At 41.3% G+C, this 27,398-nt stretch overlaps 1 protein-coding gene across 5 annotated transcripts in view; it reads left to right on the top strand.

Annotated features, from left to right (window-relative positions):
* pip4k2aa (phosphatidylinositol-5-phosphate 4-kinase, type II, alpha a) overlaps positions 1-27,398 on the top strand; it is a 246,388-nt gene that overhangs the window by 113,095 nt on the left and 105,895 nt on the right. For 2 of the 5 annotated variants that reach the window (XM_043690447.2, XM_043690449.2), the window contains exon 2: positions 21,209-21,306. The exons of 1 other annotated variant lie outside the window; for it this stretch is intronic. In XM_043690447.2, coding sequence (XP_043546382.1) covers positions 21,209-21,306 — 98 coding nt within the window. Of the gene's footprint in view, positions 1-9,303; positions 9,562-15,939; positions 16,178-21,208; positions 21,307-27,398 lie in introns of those variants that run through there. 2 more of the 5 variants (XM_043690448.2, XM_043690451.2) reach the window with 2 other exon arrangements.

Raw genomic sequence — 27,398 nt, 5'->3', positions numbered from 1 at the left:
ATTTTTGATAAGGGATAGCTGGGGGAGGATATTCCCGGAAATACATCCAGGGAAGTTATTTGGGTGGAACTAAGAAATAAGAAAGGGATGATCACCTTATTGGGATTGTATTATAGACCCACCAATAGTCGGAGGGAAACTGAAAAACAAACTTGTTAGGAGATCTCGGCTATCTGTAAGAATAATGGGGTAGTTATGGTAGGGGATTTTAACTTTCCAAACATCGACTGGGACTGCCAAAGTGTTAAAGGTTTAGATGGAGAGGAATTTCTTCAGTGTGTACAAGACAATTTTCTGATTCAGTATGTGGATGTACCTACTAGAGAAGGTGCAAAACTTGACGTACTCTTTGGAAATAAGGCAGGGCAGGTGACTGAGGTGTCAGTGAGGGAGCACTTTGGGGCCAGCGACCATAATTCTATTTGTTTTAAAATCATGATGGAATAGGATAGACTAGATCTAAAAGTTGAAGTTCTAAATTGGAGAAAGGCCAATTTTGACGGTATTAGGCAAGAACTTTTGAAAGCTGATTGGAGGCAGATGTTCGCAGGTAAAGGGACGGTTGGAAAATGGGAAGCCTTCAGAAATGAGATAACAAGAATCCAGAGAAAGTATATTCCTGTCAGGGTGAAAGGGAAGGCTGGTAGGTATAGGGAATGCTGGATGACTAAAGAAATTGAGGGTTTGGTTAAGAAAAAGAAGGAAGCATATGTCAGGTATAGACAGGATAGATCGAGTGAATCCTTAGAAAAGTATAAAGGAAGTAGGAGTATACTTAAGAGGGAAATCAGGAGGGCAAAACGGGGACATGAGATAGCTTTGGCAAATAGAATTAAGGAGAATCCAAAGGGTTCTTACAAATATATTCAGGACAAAAGGGTAACTAGGGAGAGAATCGGGCCCCTCAAAGATCAGCAAGGCGGCCTTTGTGTGGAGACACAGAAAATGGGGGAGATACTAAATGAATATTTTGCATCAGTATTTACTGTGGAAAAGGATATGGAAGATATAGACTGTAGGGAAATAGATGGTGACATCTTGCAAAATGTTACAGAGGATTACAGAGGAGGAAGTGTTGGCTGTCTTGAAACGGTTAAAGGTGGATAAATCCCCAGGACCTGATCGGGTGTACCCGAGAACTCTGTGGGAAGCTAGAGAAGTGATTGCTGGGCCTCTTGCTGAGATATTTGTATCATCGATAGTCACAGGTGAGGTGCTAGAAGACTGGAGGTTGGCAAATGTGGTGCCACTGTTTAAGAAGGGCGGTAAAGACAAGCCAGGGAACTATAGACCTGATCTCAGTGGTGGGTAAGTTGTTGGAGGGAATCCTGAGGGACAGGATGTTCATGTATTGGGAAAGGCAAGGACTGGTTCGGGATAGTCATCATGGCTTTGTGCATGGGAAATCATGTCTCACAAACTTGATTGAGTTTTTTGAAGAAGTAACAAAGAGGATTGATGAGGGCAGAGCAATAGATGTGATCTATATGGACTTCAGAAAGGTGTTCAACAATGTTCCCCAAGGGAGACTGATTAGCAAGATTAGATCTCATGGAATACAGGAAGAACTAGCCATTTGGATACAGAACTGGCTCAAAGGTAGAAGACAGAGGGTGGTGGTGGAGGGTTGTTTTTCAGACTGGAGGTCTGTGACCAGTGGAGTGCCACAAGGATCGGTGCTGCGTCCTCTACATTTTGTCATTTACATAAATGATTTGGATGCGAGCATAAGAGGTATAGTTAGTAAGTTTGCAGATGACACCAAAATTGGAGGTGTAGTGGACAAGGAGGAGGGTTACCTCAGATTACAACAGGATCTGGACCAAATGGGCCAATGGGCTGAGAAGTGGCAGATGGAGTTTAATTCAGATAAATGTGAGGTGCTGCATTTTGGGAAAGCAAATCTTAGCAGGACTTATACACTTAATGGCAAGGTCCTAGGAAGTGTTGCTGAACAAAGAGACCTTGGAGTGCAGGTTCATAGCTCCTTGAAAGTGGAGTTGCAGGTAGATGGGATAGTGAATGCAGCGTTTGGTATGCTTTCTTTTTATTGGTCAGAGTATTGAGTACAGGAGTTGGGATGTCATGTTGCGGCTGTACAGGACATTGGTTAGGCCACTGTTGGAATACTGCGTGCAATTCTGGTCTCCTTCCTATCGGAAAGATGTTCTGAAACTTGAAAGGGTTCAGAAAAGATTTAGAAGAATGTTGCCAGGGTTGGAGGATTTGAGCGATAGGGAGAGGCTGAACAGGCTGGGGCTGTTTTCCCTGGAGTGTTGGAGGCTGAGGGGTGACCTTATAGAGGTTTACAAAATTATGAGGGGCATGGATAGGGTAAATAGACAAAGTTTTTTCCCGAGGATCGGGGAGTCCAGAACTAGAGGGCATAGGTTTAGGGTGAGAGGGGAACGATATAAAAGAGACCTAAGGGGCAACTTTTTCACGCAGAGGGTGGTACGTGTATGGAATGAGCTGCCAGAGGATGTGGTGGAGGCTGGTACAATTGCAACATTTAAAAGGCACTTGGATGGGTATATGAATAGGAAGGGTTTGGAGGGATATGGGCCAGGTGCTGGCAGGTGGGACTAGATTGGGTTGGGATATCTAGTCGGCGGGGACAGGTTCTACCGAAGGGTCTGTTTACATGCTGTACGTCTCTATGACTCTTTGACAAGGTTTAACAGGATGTTGCTTGGCCTGGAGGGTTTAGTAGTGAGGAGAGATTGGATAAACTTGGATTGTTTTCACTAGAAAGGCAGAGGCTGAGGAGTGACCTGATAGTGGTCTACAAAATTATGAGTGACATAGAAAGGATGGATAGTCAGAGGCTTTTTCCCAGGGTGGAAAGGTCAACTGCAAGAGGGCAGAGTCTCAAGATGAGAGAGGGCAAGTTTAGCGGAGAAGTGCAGGGAAAAGTCTTCACACAGAGGGTGTCTGGAACTCCGTGCCAGTGGAGGTGGTTGAAGCAAGCATGTTAGCAGCGTTTAAGGTGTAGCTTGAGAGACACATGGATGGGATGCGAACAGAGGGATAGAAACCATGCATGGGCATTAAGTAGTGGGTCTCAGTAAGGCTTACAAATCGGCGCAGGGGTGATGGGCAGAAGGGCCTGTTCCTGTGCTGTATTTTGTTATATTAATCAATCTACTGAGCATTCTCTGAATTCTCTCCAAAGCAAATATCTCCTCCTCATAAATATGGAGACCAGTACTGAATGCAGTATTCTCTGTATTGTCTCATCATAGCCCTATGGAGGTTGTATCAAGGCATTTATATTCCATCCCCTTTCAATAAATGATAATTCCACTTACCTCCCAAATTACTTTTAGTACCTACATGGAAATGTATTGTTTCTTGTAAGGGTAGGAGTGCACTATCTTTCTCTAGTTTAACTATTCCATGAGTAATAATTTAATTGTTTTCCCCGGTTCCCAATACACCAAGTTTTATGTTTTCTCTGTGATAGACATAAGAATATCCATCCAGCAGGTTTATTTAATAGGGATGCAGTTTTTGATTTATTATGTGAGAAAATCTATTCAGTGAAGATGCAAAGGTGGTAAGTACACTTAGTTTGTAATATGAATATATGAATGTTTACCCCTTTAAATAACCCAAACACAGGTAACAGGACAAAACAGAATCCCTTCGGGTAGGCGGGGAGAAAGGAACTCTTTTAGTCAATTAGAGTTCATTCTTCAAGGCAACATGGATAAGGATCAAGATGTTCAGATACCTATTGACTCCTCTTCATTGCATTTTAGTTTTTTTACATATTATTAATAATGGGTTTGAAAGTTTTTTCAACGACAAATGTTTAGCTAAGTGACTTGTAATTACTGTTTAGTGTGTCCTTCCTTTCTTGAATGCAGACATTACATTTGAACTTTTCCAAACTACTAGAATCTTTCCTAAGTCTGTGAAATTTTGGCAAAATATAATCATTGTAAGCACTACCTCTGCAACCACTTATGTTAAGACCCTGGGAAGAAGGCCATCAAGTCCAGGCATTAGTTAGTATTGTCATCTCATTAGTTTGCCTGTATTTCACTCTTGTAATAATTGTTTGAAATTATTGTTTGACCTGTTGATGTGATGCTTTTAAGGTCTTCTATCGTGAAATCAGGCACACAATATTGGGTCATTCTCTGAGTGAAGTTAACTCTTCCCAACCAAGAGGCAGGGATATCAAATAGCAAGTTATCCCAAGCAAGCCTGTCTTTATCTCATACCAAAACACAGACAAATCTGAGCACAGATTACTTTCCCCATCTAAATCACACAGTACAGAAGAGGCCCTTCAGCCCATCACGTCTGCACTGACTAAATTACTCTAAATCAACACTAGTCCCACTTTTTTCAATATTTGGCCCATTGCCTTGAAAGTAATGCACTTTAAGTACTCCTTTGAATCTTTTTACCAGATGTAAAAGATGGGAGAGTTACTTATTTTTGTTTGACTTGTTTTTATAATCAATTTTTTCAGAGATGTTATTACACACTTCTGGAACAGGGGAAACTTGAAACCAGGTCTCTGATTGTAGGGGTAGGGACACTACCACTGAGTCACAAGAGGGTCCCCAAGGTGCGAGAGTTGGTAACTTGGTCAATGGGGTTAACAATGAAGTGTATTTCTGTTTCTTTAACTTACTCCAAGGTATCTATTTTGTTCTGGTGATTGATTCAGCGACTGTATTAAGGTTAATTTAAATTGGAAAAGGTTCTCATTTGCATTGAAAGATCTTCTTTCCAGCTTTTTTTAAATCAACCTTTTATGTCCCAAAAATTAGCAATGCAACAAATTCACAGCTCCACAACTCTTGATATTTAATGATGATTCATTACTTGTGAGTTCAAAGAACCTTGTAATCTTTAAGAAATAGTGATTAAGACAGGTTATTATTCATTTAAGAAACAGCTATATGTTGAGTAGTGGCAGGAATAGTTTGAATTAACTCATTATTTAAAATATCAAAACAATTGTTTCAGCTACTTTGGCACTTTTACTGATTATAACAATTTGTGAATAAGGTCCAGAAGTTTACCCCAAACTGTTTACAGCTTATGTAATTTTAAAATTGTTCATCTGGTTAAATTGAATGAAATCATGAGTACAGTGAGTAACAGCATGCACTGTAATTTGAATACTGAGAATTCCACAAAGACAGCAATTGGTACATCTTGCAGCATGTCATTTAACACAGTTTATGACACATTTTACTCTATGTCCAAATAATGCAATCAACTGTGTTTCAACATTTTAAAAATACCAGTTTTATCTGTTGTATGCTGATGATATCTTACAGATCACTCAGTCTAAGTTGCTATGACAACATTCACTTGCAATTGCATATTGAAATTTTGAAATGTGGAATAATGATGAGAGCGACTGCAACTTTCTCTGGCATTGGACACAAATCCAGACTAGGGGTGCCACCTACTGCACCACAAGACCTCCTATATCTGTTCACTGGCTTTGGGTGCCATATTCTTTGACTCTATGATATTTAATGCTGAGATGAGCTGATGACCAATTCTCTGTGTAATCATTTAAGACCAGTTATTTCAACTTCAGGACATCTTGCAATTTCACAGCTCATCTGTTATTGAAGTTTGGTTGACTGTTGACCCTCGAGGGAAATTAAGTATGTGCATCAAGTGTTGGCCTTACTAATGATGCTGACATCCCATGAAAGAAGTTTTTAAAAATCTTGACCAGCCTTGAATATTCTACCCTCCATAATACTCCTAATTTTACCAACTCCTATTAACCCATCAACCCTGTGCTTCCTGTCCTACAGAGTCTCCTAGGTAAGCAGCATCTCATTCATAAAATTCTCATTCTTATTTCTTAGATTTTATTTCTTCCTTGCATCACTCATCCTCACATCTTCCTTCTGTCTTCTGCCTTCTGTCCAATCTATCACATTCCCTCACTATAGCCTTATCTTCAGTTCCTTAAACCCAAGATGCTCAGTAGGAACTTTTTTTTGGCTAGGGTACTCTTTTTGTGATTTGTTTGGAAGCAACTTATTGGTTTTCAGGGGTATCCTTTTTATTCTCATTAACTTATTAGGCCATAAGGTCTTATAGTAACAATATCTTTTGTGTTTATGTTGACATATGAAAAATTTGGATTCACACAGAAGCAGAATTCAAACAATTCATCAATATCTTAAATAATTGTCAATCTTCCATTAAACTTAAAAACCACAACATTGCATTGAAAGTATTAATTTCCTGAACATCACCATATCAGTTGACATAACTTAAGTTTATTCAGCATGACTGACATGACACTGCTACCCAAGGAAATACCATTATCCTAAACACACCTTCCACACACTGGTGAGGTAATAGCTAATGCATTTTCACCACTTTTACAAAACATATTAACCAGGCAGTTCCTCCCCCTTTATTGCATCTCAGATCTCAATATCAGGCTTAAACTCCAGATTGACGCAGTGTTTATTACATCAGTGTCCACAACGTGTTTTCCCCAAGTAGCTGCTGAAATTATTCAACTTTTAAAGTAGGGCTCCATATTCATTTGTAAGTAATTCATTCTTTCAGTGATTTTGTTTTCCTGGCTTCTATCAGCTGATTTTTTTTTTGACATTTTAAAAACTATTCCCTCTTTGCTGCCTTCCACACCATCTTCTCCTCTCTCCACCCTTTTTGCAGCTTTCTCCTCTCTTGCCCTTACCCTCCAATGATCCTTCTCATTGCCTACTTTCCCTCACCCTCACCCTCATCTTCACCCTCTGCATCTTCTTCCACTCTCTTTTCTTTGATCACGCCCATGATTGAATTCTCCTGTGCTTTTTGATGATTCACTCAGCATTCATCCATGCATTTTGAACCTTGGTTCATAGGTTTGAAAGTGGATAACTGGTGAAGTCAAATATAGCTGGTTCTGGTTTGGCCACAAAAAATATTGTTGACTCCTGCTCTCTTCTGCTAAAATTGTGCACAATTCCTGCATTATCCTGGAATCCAAATAGACTAGGAATTCTGGTGAGTAATTCACCTCCTGACTGCCTAAAGTCTATCCTGCATCTACAAGGCACAAGTCAGGTCTCTCCACTTATCTGGATGAGCGCAGTTCAACAATAGTCAAAACAGGACAAAGCAGCCAATTGGGCACCACAGCCACAAACATCCACTCCCTCCACCATTGATGTTCAGTAGCAGCACTACATCCCATCTACGAGATACACGACAGAAATTCACCAGTGCTCCTTGGCAACAAGCATTAACATTTAGAAGGACATGGGAAGCAGATACATGGGGACACCACCAAGTACCACACACCTTTCTGACTTGGGGGCATATCGCCAATCCTTCACTGCCATCGAGTCAAAATACCAGAAATTCTTCCCTATCACTGTGAATCTACCTCCACCAAATAGACTGCTGCAGTTCCAGAAGACAACTCATCAACACTTTCTTAATGGAATTAGGGATGGGAAATAAAAACTGACCCCGCCAGCAAAGCCCACATCCTGTGAATGGATAAAAGAGTAAGTTGTTTGTCCACATGCCCACATTTTTTATTGTGTGTGTGCAATAGGCTGAAGGTCTTGGAGTTTCAAGATCACGTTGTGCTGTTTATTGCTATGTAATATTATTTTAGTGAGATGCTAAACTCAGCATTAAAATGTGAAACTCTGACATTAGATTTCTGTACTATGAAATTTTAAGGGCTGAAAGAGGTGTCAGGAATATAGGATTCATCACTTTGAAGTAAGTAGATGATAGAACTGGATGGTTATGTTTATTAAGATTTGATTTTTTTTTTTATTTGTCCCAGAATCATCACTCCATCTCCTACACCATTTCAGTATGTTTTGCAATATGGTTAACTTGTGTTTAATGCTGATTTGATGTATTTATTCCGTGCAGATTATGTGCCACCTATTTCTTCCTCTAGGTGTATTGGGCAGATTCATAGGTGTTATTTTATATTTACTTTTCATGCCTAGCAATTGACCAGAATGTGAAATCTCACCACGGTGACCACTGAGCTGAATTCATATCTGGTTATTTTGGTTATACCATATTATTTCCAATGTTTCATTCAGACAGCAACATCTGTTCCCTGCAGAACCTGAAACACTTGATTTCTTCATACTTCTACTGACTTACTTTTAGCTTTGTTGTTTCAATAATTAAAACTATCTCACGTAGGCATAACCAAAATCTCCAAGCCCCCCAGTTTATGCACTTCCTGGAGTCGCTTAGCATGTCAGTACTCATATCCTTTTGAGCTAATCCCTTTTTTCCTGTCTGTCTAATTCTTCAATGTTTCTGAACCCTCATTATTTAAGATTGTGTTCTACTCATCTCTTTATTTTGTTCTTTCTTTGTTCTACAATTACATGCTATACCTTTAAAGCTTCTAAAACTTGTAATGATGAAGCCAAGGGAGCATTAACCCTTAATTTACAATCTTTGAAGTTCTGTCTGCAACAGTAGCAGGATTAATTTGTGATGGTGCTCTAAGTCTTTTTCAGACAGTTAGGATTAACATTGGACTTTTCTTGTGACATTTTGATTAAATCCACTTGCATGTTATCCTATTGTCAGAGCAAGAGCAGATTGCTAATTATTGATCGGTGTCACATCAGGCAGATCAAAGATGTAGTTTCCTTTTACAAACCCCATTCCTTCCTTGCCATTCCAATCCTTCATCTCAACCACTGAAGCTGAACCAGACTGTGTAAAACCTTAATGAACTCCAATCTGTGCATTGAATTTAACACATCTGCGCCAAACCAACCTGATTTCTCTTGGCATCATTACCTGTCTTTTCTCAGCTCCTTAGGCATTGAGATGCTTGTCTATGTTCTCATCCAAATGATAACATTTCTCTGTCATCTTCACCAGACACTTCTGACTCTCCCCACCCCCCGCAAAAGCTCATTTAAACCCTATTGGCATTAAGTTCGTGCTCATACTAATGTTCTTGCCTATGTTGACCTACATTGTTTCTGCATTGTATTAAAATTAAAATCTATCATATTTTCTTCCCTCCCTGCCATTCCATCCTTTCTCTTGGGCAACCTTCTTGGGTCTAAGTTCTCAGCCCAAACACAACAATTTTATGCACTATCCTGTAAATGCTCAGAGAGTTATTTCAAATGGCTGGATCTGCCTCAGGGTTGTCAATTTTTTTTTTAAACGTCTTTCAGCATTTATCTTTTCCTGCAGCTTTTTGGTCATCCAGCCTAAATTATTCATCTGTGCCTCCATATCTATTCCTGTAGTTTTTATTTGTTATTAGGGATTTTATTATGGCAGGTTGTTTTAAGCAAGTAGAGGTTTATTCACTGATGGTAGATCAATATGTTTTCAAGGCAATTAGAGAAAGAACAAAGTACCTATTGAGTGTGACGTCTGAAAACAAAAATGGTCTTGGAAAAGGATAATACTAAATGATTTCAGCAAAAGAAACATCATCTTTAGCCAACTTGATTTATTTTGGGCAGAAAGACAAAAAGTTTCAATTTTTACCAAAGTCATATTGCACATAAGTGGTGCGTTGAAGTGTTTAAAATGGTGAGTGACAAATTGTTGAACCATTTCTCATTTCTCTTTACAACATGATGAGTGTATGCAGTGGAATTGTTTTGTCTCTGCTATTTGGCAGAATGCTTGAAATTTTCTTGTCTGTGTAATCGGTTTGTTTTGTACATTAAAGTAGTGGAATTCTAATCTGTTTTTAATTATTTTAACAAATTGCTATCTTAGTGTTTTTACTTCTTCCCTATTTAAATATGAAAATCCTGTACCAGTTGACAGTCCACGACTACACCGAGATTTTAGCTATACTTTCTGATCCAGAAAGAGAAATGGATAATTGTTTGATGTCTTTGCATTACTTAATCAGTTTGAATTTAGCATTGATTTTTCTGTGTTGTCTACATTGAGAGCATGAATAAGATGTATACAGAGGGAGAAAAGTTACTTGTGGCCTCAAAAAATTCAAAGAGAATCTCCTATGAAGCATTATCCTTAAAAAAAAATGAATCACTTCTTTTGAAGTGCAAAGTGGTTATGTAAGGAAACTGTAACATTGAATCAAAAATTGGGTAAAGAAAGTGTAATTATGTATGCAGTGACTTGGATTATGGAGGCTGAGAAGGAGTCTGTAAACAATCATGAATTTTGCCTTTAATGTCATGACAGTGTGGCAAAGTAATTTAAAATGATAGATTGACACATCTTATCAACAGAACAGCAGGCAATAAGTTAACGGAAGACATATTAAGATTTCATAGTGTGCTTTGCCACATTGTACTGAGTGATTAGAACACTCTTAAAATACAGTAAATAAACACAATTTGAGAAATGCACTAATTCATCCATGCCTTAAAGAGAAACTAAAGACTTGTATTTTAGTTAAAAAAGCATTTTGGGTTGAGTGACCTTTCCTCAGAACCGATGTCACTGATCCAAAATGTTAACTCTGATTTCTCTCTAGAGATGCTGCCTGACCTGCTGAGCTTTTCCAGCAATTTCTATTTTTGACTGAGGAGCTGGTGCAGGGGAGAAGGATTCACATTTTTGGATCATAGGCATCTCTTCTGGGGTAGAAGAAGAACTGAATTGGAAGGGGACTAATATACTGGCAGGGAAATTTGCTAGAGATGTTTGGGATTATTTAAACTAGTAAGGAGAGGGGGTGGGACCCAGGGAGATAGTGAGGAAAGAGATCAGTTTGAGACTGGTACAGTTGGGAAAGGGGGCAAGTGAAATAGTCAGGGCAGGCAGGGACAAAGCAGAGAATGAAGTAAATTAAACTGCATTTTTTTTTCCATGCAAGAGGCCTAATAGAGAAGGCAGATGAACTCAGGGCATGGTTAGGAACATGGGACTAGGATATCATAGCATTTACAGAAATGTGGCTTAGGGATGGACAGGACTGGCAGCTTAATGTTCCAGAATACAAATGCTACAGGAATGATAGAAAGGAGGCAAGAGTGGAGGGGGAGAGGCATTTTGACAATATTGTAGAGTAATAGTCATAGAGATGAACAGCACAGAAACAGATGGATCCAACTTGTCTATGCCAACCAGACATCCCAACCTCATGTAGTCCCATGTACCAGCACTTGGCCCATATCCATCTAAACCCTTAATACTCATATGCCCATCCAAATGCCTTTTAAATGCTGCAATTGTACCAGCCTCCACCACTTCCTCCGGCAGCTCATAATGGCTGCACTGAAGGAGGATATTCCTGGGAATACAACCAGGGAGTTATTTGGGTGGAACTGCGAAATAACAAAAGGATGATCACCTTATTAGGATTGTATTATAGACCCCCCAATAGTCAGTGGGAAATTGAGAAACAAATTTGTAAGGAGATCTCCATTATCTGTAAGAATAATAAGATGGTTATGGTAGGGGATTTTAACTTTCCAAACATAGACTGGGACTGCCATAGTGTTTAGGGATTAAATGGAGAGGAATTCATTAAGAGTGTACAAGAAAACCTTCTGATTCAGTATGTGGATGTACCTACTAGAGAAGGTGCAAAACTTTTGGGAAAAAGACAGGGCAAGTGTCTAAGGTGTCATTGGGTGAGTATTTTGGGGCCAGCGACCATAATTCTATTAGTTTTAAAATAATGATGGAAAAGGATAGACCAGATCTAAAAGTTGAAGTTCTAAATTGGAAGAAGGCCAATTTTGATGGTATTAGGCAAGAACTTTAAAAAGCTGTTTGGGGGCAGATGTTCGCAGGTAAAGGGACGGCTGGAAAATGGGAAGTCTTCAAAAATGAGATAACGAGAGTCCAGAAACAGTATGTTCCTGTTAGGGTGAAAGGAAAGGCTAGTAGATGTAGGGAATGCTGAATGACTAAAGAAATTGAGGTTTTGGTCAAGGAAAAGAAGGAAGCATATGTCAGGTATAGACAGCAGGGATCAAGTGAATCCTTGGAGTATAAAGGCAGTAGGAATATACTTAAGAGAGAAATTAGGAGGGCAAAAGGGGGACTTGAAAAACTTTAGCAAATAGGGTTAAGGAGAATCCAAAGGGACTTTATGAATATGTTAAGGACAAAAGTGTAGCGAGGGAGAGAATAGGACCCCTCAAAGATCAGCAAGGCGACCTTTGTGTGGAACTGCAGGAGATGGGGAAGATACTAAACAAATACTTTGCATCAGTGTTTACTGTGGAGAAGGATTTAGAAGATATAACATCTTGAAAAATGTCCATATTACAGAGAGGTGGTACTGGATGTCTTGAAACACATAAAATGGGACCTAATCAGGTGTCCTAGAACTTTGTGGGAAGCTAGGGAAGTGATTGCTGGACCCCTTGCTGAGAGATTTGGATCATCGATTGTCACAGGTGAGGTGCCGGAAGACTGGAGGTTGGCTAACGAGGTGCTGCTATTTAAGAAAGGGTGGCACGGTGGCTCTCAGCGTCCAGAACCCGGGTTTGATTCCAGCCTCTGGCGACTGTCTGGAGTTTGCACATTCTCCCCAGGCTTGCGTGGGTTTCCTCCGGGTGGTCCAGTTTCCACCCATAGTCCAATGATGTGCAGGTTAAATGATTTGGCCATGCAAAACTGTCCATTGTGTTCAGGGATGTGTAGGTTAGGTGCCTTAGTAAGGGGTAAATGTAGAATAGTTGGGGAATGGGTCTGGGAGGATTTCTCTTTGGAGGGTCAGCATGGACTTTTTGGGCCAAAGGCCTGTTTTCACACTGTAGGGATTCTATTATATTCTATTCTGTTTTATTCCATTCTAAAGATGGTGAGGAAAATCTAGGGAACTATAGACTGGTTCACCTGACATTGGTGAAGGGCAAGTTGTTGGAGGGAATCCTGAGAGACACGATTTACACGTATTTGGATAGGCAAGTACTGATTAGGAATAGTCAGTATGGCTTTGTGTGTGGGAAATCACGTCTCACTAAGTTGATTGAGGTTTTTGAAGAAGTACTGAAGAGGATTGATGAGCAGTGCTCGTGATCTATGTGGATTTCAGTAAGCCGTACAACAAGGTTCCTCATGATAGACTGGTTAGCAAGGTTAGATCACATGGATTGCAGGGAGAATTTCCCATTTGGATACAGAACTGGCTCGAAGGTTGAAGATAGAGGGTGGTGTTATTGGGATGCTTTTCAGACTGGAGTCCCATGACCAGTGATGTGCCACAAGGATAGGTGCTGGGTCCACTGCTTTTCATCACTTATATATAAACAATTTGGATGTGAACATAGGATGTATGGTTGGTAAGTTTGCAGATGACACCAAAATTGGAGGTGCAGTGGACAATGAAGAAGGTTAGGTGAGAGGACAACAGGATCTTGTTCAGATGGGCCAGTGGGCCAAGGAGTAGCAGATGGAATTTAATTTAGATAAATGCAAGGAGCTGCATTTTAGAAAGGCAAATCAGGGCAGGACTTATACACTTAATGGTAAGGTCCTGGGGAGTCTTGCTGAACAACGAGACCTTGGAATGCAGATTCATAGCATTATGAATGTGTCAGTATGTACTGTACCTTTTTAAGAGAGAGTGGAAGGACCGAGAGAGGCTCAGAGTGTGCTGAAAAATTTAAAAATGTAACATTTGGTTGTGAAAACAAATAGCTGGAGCTGTGTTGCTATGTTATGCAACAAATCCAAATTTGGCCAATCAGTTTAAATTATGCCCCAAGATACCAGAATCCAATCGAATTTGAGTTTTACTCTTTCGGATGACATCAAACTAATGAGACAGTCCGATGTTTGGAAGGATATAAAATCAGGTTAGCCAGAATGGCAAAAAGCAGCCAAGCACCAACAGACTGCTAGCAGAATAGCTCTCTGAAAAGTACCTGTCAATAAGAAATTTATGCAGCAGAAGACCGAAGAAAAGACGATCCAGGAAAATCCACTGAGGAAAATCTACAAAGGAGAATCGACCCAGCCCGCTGGTTTTGAAATGTGATTTTTTTTTGTAAGTCTTAATCAGGGTTTTTATTGAACTAGTATTGTAGAGTGGGATGTAAAAGCTAGGTTTAAGAGAAAGGAGTTGTAAATAGTTATTGTCTAATGTCCTCTTTTGGGCTGAAAGAATAAAATTGTTAACTTTTTCTTTGAATAGTGATAATTGGGATAGTTCTTTGCCACTCAAAATTTCACAGATTATGACATGAAGTGGGCTTTTCTGTGTCTGGTTTAAATTAGCGGAGAGGGTTACCCTGTGTTGTAACAATTGCTCCTTGAAAGTGGAGTCTCTGATAGATAAATTAGTGAAGAAGGCATTTGGTATGCTTTCTCTTATTGGTCAGAGCATTGAGTACAGGAGTTGGGAGGTCATGTTGCGGCTGTACAGGACATTGGTTAGGCCACTTTTGGAATATTGTGTGCATTTCTGGTCTCCCTTCTATAGAAAGGATGATGTGAAACTTGAAAGTGTTCAGAAAAGGTTTACAAGGATGTTGCCAGGGTGGAAGGTTTGAGCTAAAGGGAGAGGCTGAACAGGCTGGGGCTGTTTTCCCTGGAGCATTGGAGGCTGAGGGGTGACCTTATAGAGGTTTATAAAATCACGAGGGGCATGAATACGGTAAATAGACAAAGTCTTGTCCCTGGTTTGGGGGGGGGGGGGGGGGGGGATCTAGAACTAGAGTGTATAGGTTTAACGTGAGAAGGGAAAAATTTAAAAGGGACCTAAGGGGCATCTTATTCATGCAAAGAGTGGTACATGTATGGAATGAGCTGCCAGAGAAAGTGGTGGAGGCTGGTGAAATTAGAACATAGAACATTACAGCACAGTACAGGCCCTTCGGCTCTCGATGTTGCACCGACCTGTCATACCAATCTGAAGGAGAAAGTGAGGACTGCAGATGCTGGAGATCAGAGCTGAAAATGTGTTACTGGAAAAGCGCAGCAGGTCAGGCAGCATCCAAGGAGCAGGAGAATCGACGTTTCGGGCATGAGCCCTTCTTCAGGAATCCCTGCATTCCTGAAGAAGGCCTCATGCCCAAAACATCGATTCTCCTGCTCCTTGGATGCTGCCTGACCTGCTGCGTTTTCCAGCAACACATACCAATCTGAAGCCCATCTAACCTACACTATTCCATGTAGGTCCATATGCTTGTCCAATGACGACTTAAATGTACATAAAGTTGGCGAATCTACTACCGTTGCAGACAAAGTATTCCATACCCTCTGAGTAAAGAAACTGCCTTTGACATCTGTCATATATCTATCACTCCTCAATTTAAAGCTATGTCCCCTTGTGCTCGCCGTCACCATACTTGGAAAAAGGCTCTCCCTGTCCACCCTATCTAACCCTCTGATTATCTTATATGTCTCTTTTCAGTCACCTCTCAACCTTCTTCTCTCCAACGAAAACAGCCTCAAGTCCCTTAGCCTTTCCTTGTATGACCTTCCCTCCATACCAGACAATATCCTAGTAAATCTCCTCTGCACCCTTTCCAAAGCTTCCACGTCCTTCTTATAACGTGGTGACCAGAACTGTATACAATACTCCAAGTGTGGCTGCACCAGAGTTTGTACAGCTGTAGCATAACCTCATGGTTCCGGAACTTGATCCCTCTATTAATAAAAGCTAAAACACTGTATGCCTTCTTAACAACCCTGTCAACCTGGGTGGCAACTTTCAAGGATCTGTGTACCTGGACACCAAGATCTACACTACCAAGAATTTTACCATTAGCCCAGTACTTTGCATTCCGGTTACTCCGACCAAAGTGAATTACCTCTCACTTGTCCGCATTAAACTCCATTTGCCACCTCTCAGCCCAGCTCTGCAGCTTATCTATGTCTCTATGTAACCTACAACATCCTTCATCACTTTCCACAACTCCACCGAACTTAGTGTTGTCTGCAAACTTACTAACCCACTCTTCTATGCCCTCATCCAGGTCGTTTATAAAAATGACGAACAGCAGTGGACCCAACACCAACCCTTGCGGTACACCACTAGTAACTGGACTCCAGGATGAATATTTCCCATTAGCCTCTGTCTTCTTTCAGCAAGCCAGTTACTGATCCAAACTGCTATATCTCCCACAGTCCCACTCCTTCACATTTTGTACAGTAGCCAACTGTGGGGAACCTTATCGAACGCCTTGCTGAAATCCAAAAACACCACATCAACCAGTTTACTCTCATCTACCTGTTTGGTCATTTTCTCAAAGAACTCAATAAGGTTTGTGAGGCATGACCTATCTTTCACAAAACCATGCTGACTATCCCTATTCAAATTATTATTTTCTAGATGATTATAAATCCTATCTCTTATAACCTTTTCCAACACTTTACCAACAACTGAAGTAAGGCTCACTGGTCTATAATTACCAGGGTTGTCTCTACTTCCCTTCTTGAACAGGGGAACCACATTTTCTATCCTCCAGTCTTCTGGCACTGTTCCTGTAGACAATGACGATTTAAAGATCAATGCCAAAGACGCGGCAATCTCCTCCCTGGCTTGCCAGAGGATCCTAGGATAAATCCCATCTGGCCCAGGGGACTTCTCTATTTTCACACTCTGCAGGATTTCAAATGCTTCTTCCTTGTGAACCTCAATCCCACCTAGTCTAGTAGCCTGTATCTCAGTATTCTCTTCGACAACATTGTCATTTTCTAGAGTGAATACTGTCGAAAAATATTCATTAAGTGCTTCCCCTATCTCCTCTGACTCCACACACAACTTCCCACTACTATCCTTGATTGGCCCTAATCTTTCTTTCGTCATTCTTTTATTCCTTAAATACCTATAGAAAGCCTTAGGGTTTACCCTGATCCTATCCGCCAACAACTTCTCGTCTCCTCCTGGCTCTTCTGAGCTCACTCTTTAGGTCTTTCCTGGCTACCTTGTAACCCTCAAGTGCCCTAACTGAGCCTTCACATCTCATCCTAACATAAGCCGCCTTCTTCCTTTCGACCAGAGATTCCACTTCCTTTGTAAACCACAGCTCCCACGCTCTACAGCCTAATCGCATCGTAATTGCCTTTCCCCCAACTGTAACTCTTGCCCAGTGGTCTACACCTATCCATTTCTATCACTAAAGTTAACACAACAGAATTGTGATCACTATCATCAAAGTGCTCACCTACTTCCAAGTCTAACACCTGGCCGGGCTCATTACCCAGTACCAAATCTAAAGTGGCTTCGCCCCTTGTTGGCCTGTCTACATACTGTGTCAGGAAGCCCTCCTGCACACACTGGACAAAAACTGATCCATCTATAGTACTCATACTATAGTGTTCCCAGTCAATATTTGGAAAGTTGAAGTCCCCCATGACAACTGCCCTGTCTCTCTCACTCCTAACGAGAATCATCTTTGCTATCCTTTCCTCTACATCTCGAGAACTATTCAGAAGCCTATACAGGGTGACCTCTCCTTTCCTATTTCTAACCTCGGTCCATGCTACCTCAATTGACGAGTCCCCAAACACCCTTTCTGCAACTGTAATACTGTCCTTGACCAATAATGCCACATTTCTCCCCCCTCCCCCCTCCACCATCTTCTCCGTTCTTACTGAAACATCTAAATCCTGGAACCTGCAACAACCATTCCTGTCCTTGCTCTATCCATGTCTCCGAAATGGCCACAACATCGAAGTCCCAGGTACCAACCCATGCTGCAAGTTCACCCACTTTATTCCGGATCCTCCTGGTGTTGAAGTAGATACACTTCAAACCAACTTCTTGCTTGCCAGTGCCATCTTGCATCCCTGAAACTTGATTTTGGACTTCCCTACTCTCAACCTTTTCTATACTTGAACTACAATTTTCCATCCCCCTGCTGGATTAGTTTAAACCCACCCCAATAGCCTGAGCGAATTTACCCCCCAGGATATTGGTACCCCTCTGGTTCAGATGAAGACCATTCTGCTTGTAGAGGTCCCACCTACCCCAGAAAGAGCCCCAATTATCCAAGAATCCAAAACCCTCCCTCCTGCACCATCTCTGTAGCCACATATTCAACTCCTCTCTCTCCCTATTCCTCACCTCACTAGCACATGGCACAGGCAACAAACCAGAGACAACAACTCTGTTCATCCTAGCTCTGAGCTTCCATACTAGCTCCCTGAATTTCTGCCCTAAATCCCCATCTCTCTTCCTACCTATGTCGTTGGTGCCTTTGTGGACCACGACTTGGGGCTGCTCCTCCTCCTCCTTAAGGATCCCAAAAACACGATCAGAGACATCACGAACCCTGGCACCTGGGAGGCAACACACCAACCGTGAGTCTCTCTCGTCCCCACAGAACCTCCTATCTGTCCCCCTAACTATGGAGTCCCCAATGAGTACTGCTCTGCTCCTCTTCCCCCTTCCCTTCTGAGCAGCAGGGACAGACTCTGTGCCAGGGCCCTGTGCCCCACTGCTTTCTCCTGGTAAGTCGTCCCCCCCAGCAGTATCCAAAACGATATACTTATTGTTGAGGGGAATGGCCAGAGGGGATCCCTGCACTGCCTGCCGGTTCCCTTTCCGTCCCCTGACTGTAACCCATCTGCCTTTTTCTTGTACCTGAGGAGTGACTACCTCCCTTTAACTCCTCTCAATAACTCCGTCTGCCTCCTGAATGATCCGAAGTTCATCCAGCTCCAGCTCCAGCTCCAGTTCCCTCATGCGGTTTTCGAGGAGCTGGAGTTGGGTGCACTTCCCTGCAGTCAGCAGGGACACTAGTCATGACCCTTACCTCCCATATTCTGCAGGAGGAACATTCAACTGCCCTAACCTCTATTCCCACTATTCTAAATTACCAAAGAGACTGTTGAAAAAATAAGGAATAAAAAATAATCTCATTACCTTACCAATCTGGTGCACAGAACCTTTTTTTTTGGTTAGAGGAGGATGGGTGGGAGACACTACCTGAGTAGTGTTTCGGATAACGCAACCATACAAATATATGACTTCCCAAAAGTCCTTCGCTCCTCCCTCACACCTCTCGGCAAATGGAGGCTCGACTCCCGCGGTAAGTCCCTTTTAATGCAGAAAAACTCACCCTTCCCAGCAGCCCTCTTTTCACCAATCCTTCTCTCCTCGCCACTCTGGTAAAATGGTTTTAAAAATGAAATGACATTAGACTTTATAGGACTTTGGTCAGGGCACACTTAGGTGCACATTATTATACTATGAGAAAAGCATGGAGACACAGAGACTGCAATAAAAAACATTTTTAAAGATGATACAAGAACAGCAAGAGTACAGCTGTCTAGAAATGTTAAAAAGGGCTTTATTTAAATAAGAGAAAATTTAGAGGAGACCTGATTTAAGGCTTTTAAAATTATGCAAATGGTAATGTGAAGAGGATACTTTCTAGTGGACAAAAATTAGAAGATAATTACTAATAAATCCAAAGAGGAAATGAGGCCACTTTTTGTTAAATTCAGAGTGGTTAGAGTGTGGAGCAGAAGGAAATGTCAGGGAACCTGAAGGTCTGCATCCCAGGGACTGAAGGAGGTGCCTCTAGAAATCGTGGATGCATTGGTAATCATTTTCCAATGTCCTATAGATTCAGAATCCGTTCCTGCGGATTGGAGGGTGGATAATGTTGTCCCATGTTTCACGAAAGGAGGGAGAGAGAAAACAGGGAATTATAGACCGGTTAGCCTGACGTCAATGCTAGGAAAGATGCTGGAGTCAATTATAAAAGATGAAATTACAACTCATTTGGAAAGCAGTAACAGAATATGTCAGAGTCAGCGTGGATTTACAAAGGGAAAATCGTGCTTGACTAATCTTCTGGAATTTATTTGAGGATGTAACTATGAAGATAGACAGTGGAGAGCCAGTGGATGTAGTATACCTGGACTTTCAGAAAGCCTTTGATAAAGTCCCAAATAGGAGATTAGTGAGCAAAATTAGGATACATGGTATTGGGGGCAAAATACTGACTTGGATTGAAAATTGGCTGGCTGACAGGAAGCAAAGAGTAGTGAAGAATGGGTCCCTTTTGGAATGGCAGGCGGTGACTAGTGGAGAATCACAAGGCTCGGTGTTGGGACCACAGCTATTTACAATATACATTAATGATATAGATGAAGGCATTAAAAGTAATATTAGCAAATTTGCTGATGATACAAAGCTGGGTAGCAGGCTGAAATGTGAGGAGGATATTATGAGAATACAGGGTGACTTGGACAGGCTAGGTGAATGGACGGATGCATAGCAGCTGCAGTTGAATGTGGATAAATGTGTGGTTATCCACTTTGGTGGCAAGTACAGGAAGGCAGATTACTATCTAAATGGAGTCAAGTTAGGTAAAGGGGCAGTACAGAGAGATCTGGGTGTTCTTGTACATCAGTGAATGAAAGCAAGCATGCAGGTACAGCAGGCAGTGAAGAAAGCTCATGGCATACTGGCCTTCATAAGAATAGGAATAGAGTATAGGAGCAAAGAGGTCCTTCTGCAGCTATACAGGGCCCTGGTGAGACTGCACCTGTAGTATTGTGTGCAGTTTTGGTCTTCAAATTTGAGGAAGGATATTCTGGCTATTGAAGGAGTGCAACGTAGGTTCACAAAGTCAATTTCCGGAATGGTGGGACTATCATATGCTGAAAGATTGGAGCGACTGGGCTTGTATACACCGGAGTTTAGAAGGATGAGGCAGGATCTGATTGAGACGTATAAGATTATTAAAGGATTGGACACTCTGGAGGCAGGAAGCATGTTTCCGCTGATGGGTGAGACCAGAACCAGAGGACACAGTTTAAAAATAAGGGGTAGGCCATTTAGAACAGAGTTGAGAAACTTCTTCACCCAAAGATATATAGAATGCTCTGCCGCAGAAGATAGTGGAGGCCAAGTCTCTGGATACTTTCAAGAAAGAGATGGATAGCGCTCTTAAAGATAGTGGAATCAAGGGTTATGGGGATAAGGTAGGAACAGGATATTGATTGTGGATGATCAACCATGATCATAATGAATGGTGCTGCTAGCACGAAGGGCTGAATGGCCTACTCCTGCACCTATTGTCTACTGGAAAGATTAAAAGGCAAGGGAGATTTATAATCATAGGTAACACTGAACAAAAGTTGAAAGGAGTCAGAATGCTCATGGGAAGAGAGGGAAGTCTAAAGTAGGTGTTAATGTTGGATATTATTAGCAGATTAGAGGTCCAGTAACACATCACCAGAACAGAAATCACAATTTCTCTGAACATAATAGGTCAAATCTTAATCATAAGATCATTGGTATATTTCTACAACAAATTCTCATTTTGTTTTGCAGATCAATGAGTTAAGTCATGTCCAAATTCCAGTTATGTTGATGCCAGATGACTTCAAAGCCTACAGCAAGATAAAAGTAGATAACCACCTGTTCAATAAGTAAGTTTACTGTCTTGCATTCTTTAAATAACTTTTAATTAAGTTGAAGAATAATTATATCAATGCACTGAAAAATGCTGTGATTTGCCTTAGATTTTTGCTTACAGCCTTTGCTTAGCAGTGCTCCCATGTACAAAATAATGTGGCAATTTTCTGTCAGAGGAGGAAGTGCCTCCATCTTTACACTGCACTGATTTTGGAGATCAGTAATCTCAGCTGCAGGGCATCTCTCCAGGTGTTCTTCAGGGTAGTGTCCTAGGCCCAACCATATTCATCAATGACCTTCCCTCCATCATATGATCGGAAATGGGGATGTTCACTAATAATTGCACAATGTTCAATCCCATTTACGATTCCTCCAATACTGAAGTAGTCTATCTTTAAATGCAACAAGATCTGGGCAATATCCAGGCTTGCGCTAACAAGTGGCAAGTAGGATTCGCATCACACAAATATCAGGCAATGACCATCTCCAATAAGAAACAATCTAACCACTACCCCTTGACATTCTTGGTGTTACAATCACCGAATCTACCTCTACAACAGGGTTACTGTTGACCAAAGGCTCAATTGGACTCACCATATGAACACAGTGGCTATAAGAATAGGTCAGAGGCTAGGAATATCGTGGCAAATAACTAATTTCCTGACTCCCCAAAGCCTGTCCATCACCTACAAAGCACAAGTCAGGAATGTAATGGAATACTCACCACTTGCATAGTTGGGTGCACCACCAACAATACTCGAGAAGCTTAACACCATCCAAGACAAAGCAGCCTGCTTGATTGGCACCACCTCCACATCCACAAACATCACTGCCTCCTCCACCAACACTCAGCATTATGTACTATCTACAAGATACACTGCAGAAATTCACTACAGGTCTTTAAAATAGCACCTTCCAAACCCATGATTACTTCCAGCTAGAAGACCATCTGAACATCACCTGCAAGTTCCCCTTCAATCTAGTCACCATGCTACCTTAGAAATATATACTAATTCCTTCAGTGTCGCTGGGTCCAAATCATGGATTTCCTTCCCTAAAGGGATTGTTGTCAACCCACAGCACATGGACTACAGCAGTTCAAGAAGGCAGCTAACCATCACCTTCTCAAGGACAACTAGGGATGGGCAATAAATGCTGGCCAGCCAGCAATGCCCGTGTCCCATGAATGAATTGTTTAAAAATTCTCATGAGCTACTGAAATCATAAACTTGTAATCAGGGATGTAAATATCTATTATGGTAATGAATGATTCAGAACCTTACTTAGAGAAAAGCATTCCATTCGCTTGTATTTTTTAACAAATCATATGATTTATGGGATAATCATAGACTGCAATTTTGACTGTTTTTACTTGTGAATTCCCATTTGATATGCTGTACTTTTGCAGTTCTTGGTGCCTGCAAAAGATGTAATTTCCTAATTCCCAGATTCACTCATGCCTTTTTTTTTTCTAATTTTATTTTGATTTTGTATTTAGTAGAGGGAATGTACCATTGTCAGAGACAAGATCATAAACCAAAGCTTTTCACTGTGCCTTGGTACACATGACAATAAATTCAATTCAAATCCCAATGGTTCAAGTCACTCAACTTCAAGAAAAAAAACTTGCATTCATACATCGCACTCCACAAAAGTTTCCTTTTGACTTTTGTCTCCCAAATGATCAGTTACATTACCTTGGTGGGAGAAAGCTTCACCCATTAGATAGCTCCAAATTGTTTGTTATGCAAGATAAGCAGCTACTGATAGTTTCTTCTGAACAGTATTCTTATCTCTTGCTAATTTGAAATCAGCTTCACCCCTCAAAAGCTAAGACTATGAAAGATATTTATCACAGGCAGAGGACTAGATTTTCTGCACAGCTGCAATGTTATAAGGGGGTTTGGGAGGGTGTGTGAGATGAGATTCTCATTTACTAAATGGTATTTTTTAAATGTAGGCATGTGGTCCTCCAATGCTTTATGAAGTTTAGAGAGATCACAGGTAATGAAGAGATAGTTGCAGGGTCTGACACAGGTAGCAAATATTTGAAGGAGCTGAAACTTAGAGCTGGTAGAGAATGGAAGACTAGCATGAAATTAACCATGATGTGGAGATGCCAGTTTTGGACTGGGGTGGACAAAGTTAAAAGCCACGCAACACTAGGTTATAGTCCAATAGGTTTATTTGGAAGCAGTAGCTTTCGTAGAGTTGCTCCTTCATCAGGTAGCAGGAGCGGTGCTCCAAAAGCTAGTGCTTCCAAATAAACCTGTTGGACTATAACCTGGTGTTGTGTGATTTTTAACTTTGAAACTAACAAGTGTGGAACAAGAGGTAAACTGGGAGAAAATACCATTGATATGTTGAAATGAGAAAATTAAAAGAACTCAACATCAAGAACTTCTGTCACAGATATGCCTTCAACTTGATTGTACTTTCAAAACAGACACACATTTTTACCTTCAAACGAGTTCATTCAGTGTGAATATTTTCAAGTTCCAAAGTCGGAGGTTTGGGCATTATTAATTCACTGCGTCAAGCAATCCATCAAATGTGCATCTACAGTATATTTAAAAGCTTTCAACTCTGTAAAATTTTAGTCAATTTTTCCATTACAAACTTCATACATGTAATTTTATACTGGAGATGCCTTTGTAAACTTGCCTTTCTCTAATTGCATCCTCCTACCAGGATGATACTGTAGCATTACCAGGTTTCTTATCCAGTGCTATAGAAAAATGCCTATGCTCCAAGAAATCTACAGTACTTTTCTAACTACCAACTTGCTCTCAAACTGTTTAAAATAGGAAAAGCATTAAGCCATTTTACCCTTTAGAGCCTGTTCTATCATTCAGTGAGACTATGACTGATCTGCAACCTAACCTCACTCTGGAGTCTAAAAGAGTCAAGGAAGCAAAGATTTTATTCTAGCACATGCAAGGGAGAAATTCTCAGTTATCCAAAGAAATTCTCATTTTAAGAATTTGCAACATGCTCTTTTATAATTTTCAACTTCATGTAGGCTCTGTTATCCTTAGGTCTGCTAGTTTTCATGGTGACTCAACTATCCTGTCTCTCCTTCAGTTTCCCTTACAGGTATTCTGCTATAACACCGTAGTCGCAATCCCATACAATGCCATACAATAGAAACAGTGGGACCAATGGAAAAGCAGGGTTGGGGAGAACCACCAAAAATACCAGTAAAATTCAAAGCAAAAACAGTAGTTAGCCTAACACAAATGATAGCACAGTCTAAGTAAATTTTGGCCTGTTGTAACTGACCTATTTTATGGGCCTATATAATGTAATTCATCAGAATCTTCAACTGATTACTCTCGATTGGCACCTATACCTGCTGGCTGCACTACATTCTAGCCAATCTTCTGATCTCATCCAATAGTAACACTGCACAAGTCAGATCCCAGAATGAAACCTGCGCTGATAGATCAAGGACTGAAACTTAATTTCTTTCACTAAATATCAGTTTTATCAAGTTTATCGGAGGGTTTTACATCATGATGATGGGGGAACATTTATTACCTTATTTTATACAGCCTGCCTGATTTAGGGCTTTTGCCTGAAACGTCACCTCTCCTGCTGCTTGGATGCTGCCTGACCTGCTGTGCTTTTCCACCACCACACTGTCAACTCTAATCTCCAGCTTCTGCAGATGTCACTTTTGCCTGCCTGATTTATTACCCCTCCCCCCCGTGCCCCCCGATGCCCCTTTCACACATTCTGGCACCATCATATTATGTGCTATTTCCAAAAGAACAAAGAAAATTTACAGCCCAGGAACAGGCCCTTCAGCCCTCCAAACCTGAGCCGATCCAAATCCACTGTCTAAACCTGTCGCCCAATTCCTAAGCATCTGTATTACTCTGCTCCCCATCTACTCATGCATCTGTCCAGACGCATCTTAAATGAATCTACTGTGCCTGCCTCTACTACCTCTGCTGGCAACGCGTTCCAGGCACCCACCACCCTCTGTGTAAAGTACTTGCCGGGTGTATCCCCCTTAAACTTTCCACCTCTCACCTTGAAAGCGTGACCTTTCGTTATTGAATCCTTCACCCTGGGAAAAAGCTTATCTCTATCTATCCTGTCTATACTCTTTCTGATTTTTAAGACATCAATCAGGTCCCCCCTCAATCGCCTTTTTTCTAATGAAAACAAACCTAACCTACTCAACTTCTCTTCATAGCTAGCACCTTCCATACGAGGCAACATCCTCGTAAAACTTCTCTGCACCCTCTCCAAAGCATCCACATCCTTTTGGTAATGTGGTGACCAGAACGGTACACCATATTCTAAATGTGGCCAAACCAATGTCGTGTACAATTTTAACATGACCTGCCAGCTCTTATACTGAATACCCCGTCTGATGAAGGCAAGCACACCATATGCCTTCTTGACCACTCTATCCACCTGTGCAGCAACCTTCAGGGTACAGTGGATCTGAACTCCCAGATCTCTCTGCTCATCAACTTTTCCCAAGGCTCTTCCGTTTACTGTATAATTCGCTCTAGAATTAGACTTCCCAAAATGCATCACCTCACATTTGCCTGGATTGAACTCCGTCTGCTACTTCTCCGCCCAACTCTCCAGTCTATCTATATTCTCCAGTATTCTTTGACAGTCCTCTATGCTTTCTGCTACTCCACCAATCTTCGTGTCATCTACAAACTTGCTGATCATACCAACACTGCCCTCTTCCAGATCATTTATGTATATCACAAACCACAGTGGCCCCAACACTGATCCCTGTAGAACACCACTGGTCACCTTTCTCCATTTTAAGGAATTCCTTCAACTACTACTCTCTGTCTGCTGGAGTTCAACCAGTTCTTTATCCGCCTAGCTACCTAGCTAGAACACCTTACACACCATGAACTCCCAAAACAACTCACCACTTCCTGCATATCCCAGTATTGACCAATATCCATGGTGCAGCATTATCTTTAAAAAGATATTGTGCACCCAGACAGCAGCTGTAAATCCGAGCTACCATGTGTGGTTCTTGACATTGGCCCTAGACATGGCAGACAGTGGAAAATCTGTGCCTCACTATGTGAAAAAAGTGAGGATTGCAGATGCTGGAGATCAGAGTTGAAAAGTCTGACCCTGGAAAAGGACAACTGGTCAGGCAGCATCTGAGGAGCAGGCCTCTCTTGTGGGTAGGGGCATAGAGATGTTGCTGATGGGGTGATGCAGAGGCAGACCATGTTTTTCTCCCATGCCAACAAAGGATGCATTTTACTGGAACCATGCCAACATGGATCGGGATTACTATTCGAGCCAGTGCAGTCTCAATCATCTGAAGGAATGAACAGAATATAGGAAGAAGATCAATGACATTCTCCACTCTGCCAGTGAAAATGCCCCCGCCTTCTCGTTGATACTCAACTCACTCTATCTCTGTTACTGTGTCCACCATTTCCTACAACATCTTCCCTAATCACTCTTATCCTGTCTAACATCCGACCCTGACTAACCCTGAATCTCACCCCTTCAGGACATCTCCACACATGCATCAAAAGTAACAGTGCACCACCCATCTTTCTCTCCCTCACCTACTATGTGCAAAGTTTCCTGACTTGGACCACCCGAGCAGCTGACTGATCATGTCCAAGCACCTGTACTGGTTTTTGTTTTGCAGTTGTTTATCATAGTGATTAGTGACTGAAACAGATTCATGAGTTTGCAGATATTCTTTAACATCTAAACATATTTTTAAACAAAAAACTCAATAGAAACAACAAAGTCAAGTTTCAAACTGCTCCTCAACACTGTCCTTTTACTGTTTGTCAATTTGAGTGAAAAGGTATTCTTATCTTAATGCTCTAAGGTTTAAAATGAACAGATTGCTCCCAGCTTCTTGTCCTCAGGCTGTAGAGACACTTTCATGATGCTTTTCCAAGTCCACTAGCACAAACATTTCACAATACCTTTCACAAAGCTCTTCGCAAGAAAGTGCACAAGTCGACTGATTATGTGATGCCAACACGTAGTCCAGTCCTCCGTGCACCCCGATACCTAGTACCATGGATGAGAATCGAGTAACAGTGAACAGGAGTTCGCTTTATTAAAAAAAAAGGTTGGCAAT

This window comes from Chiloscyllium plagiosum, unplaced genomic scaffold (assembly GCF_037043375.1).
Source record: "Chiloscyllium plagiosum isolate Xiang-an unplaced genomic scaffold, Cpla_swu_hap1 HiC_scaffold_5, whole genome shotgun sequence".
In the NCBI taxonomy this organism is placed as follows: Eukaryota; Metazoa; Chordata; class Chondrichthyes; order Orectolobiformes; family Hemiscylliidae; genus Chiloscyllium; species Chiloscyllium plagiosum.
The sequence above is the reverse complement of the archived record's forward strand: the minus strand, read 5'-3'. Positions and strand labels throughout refer to the sequence as shown.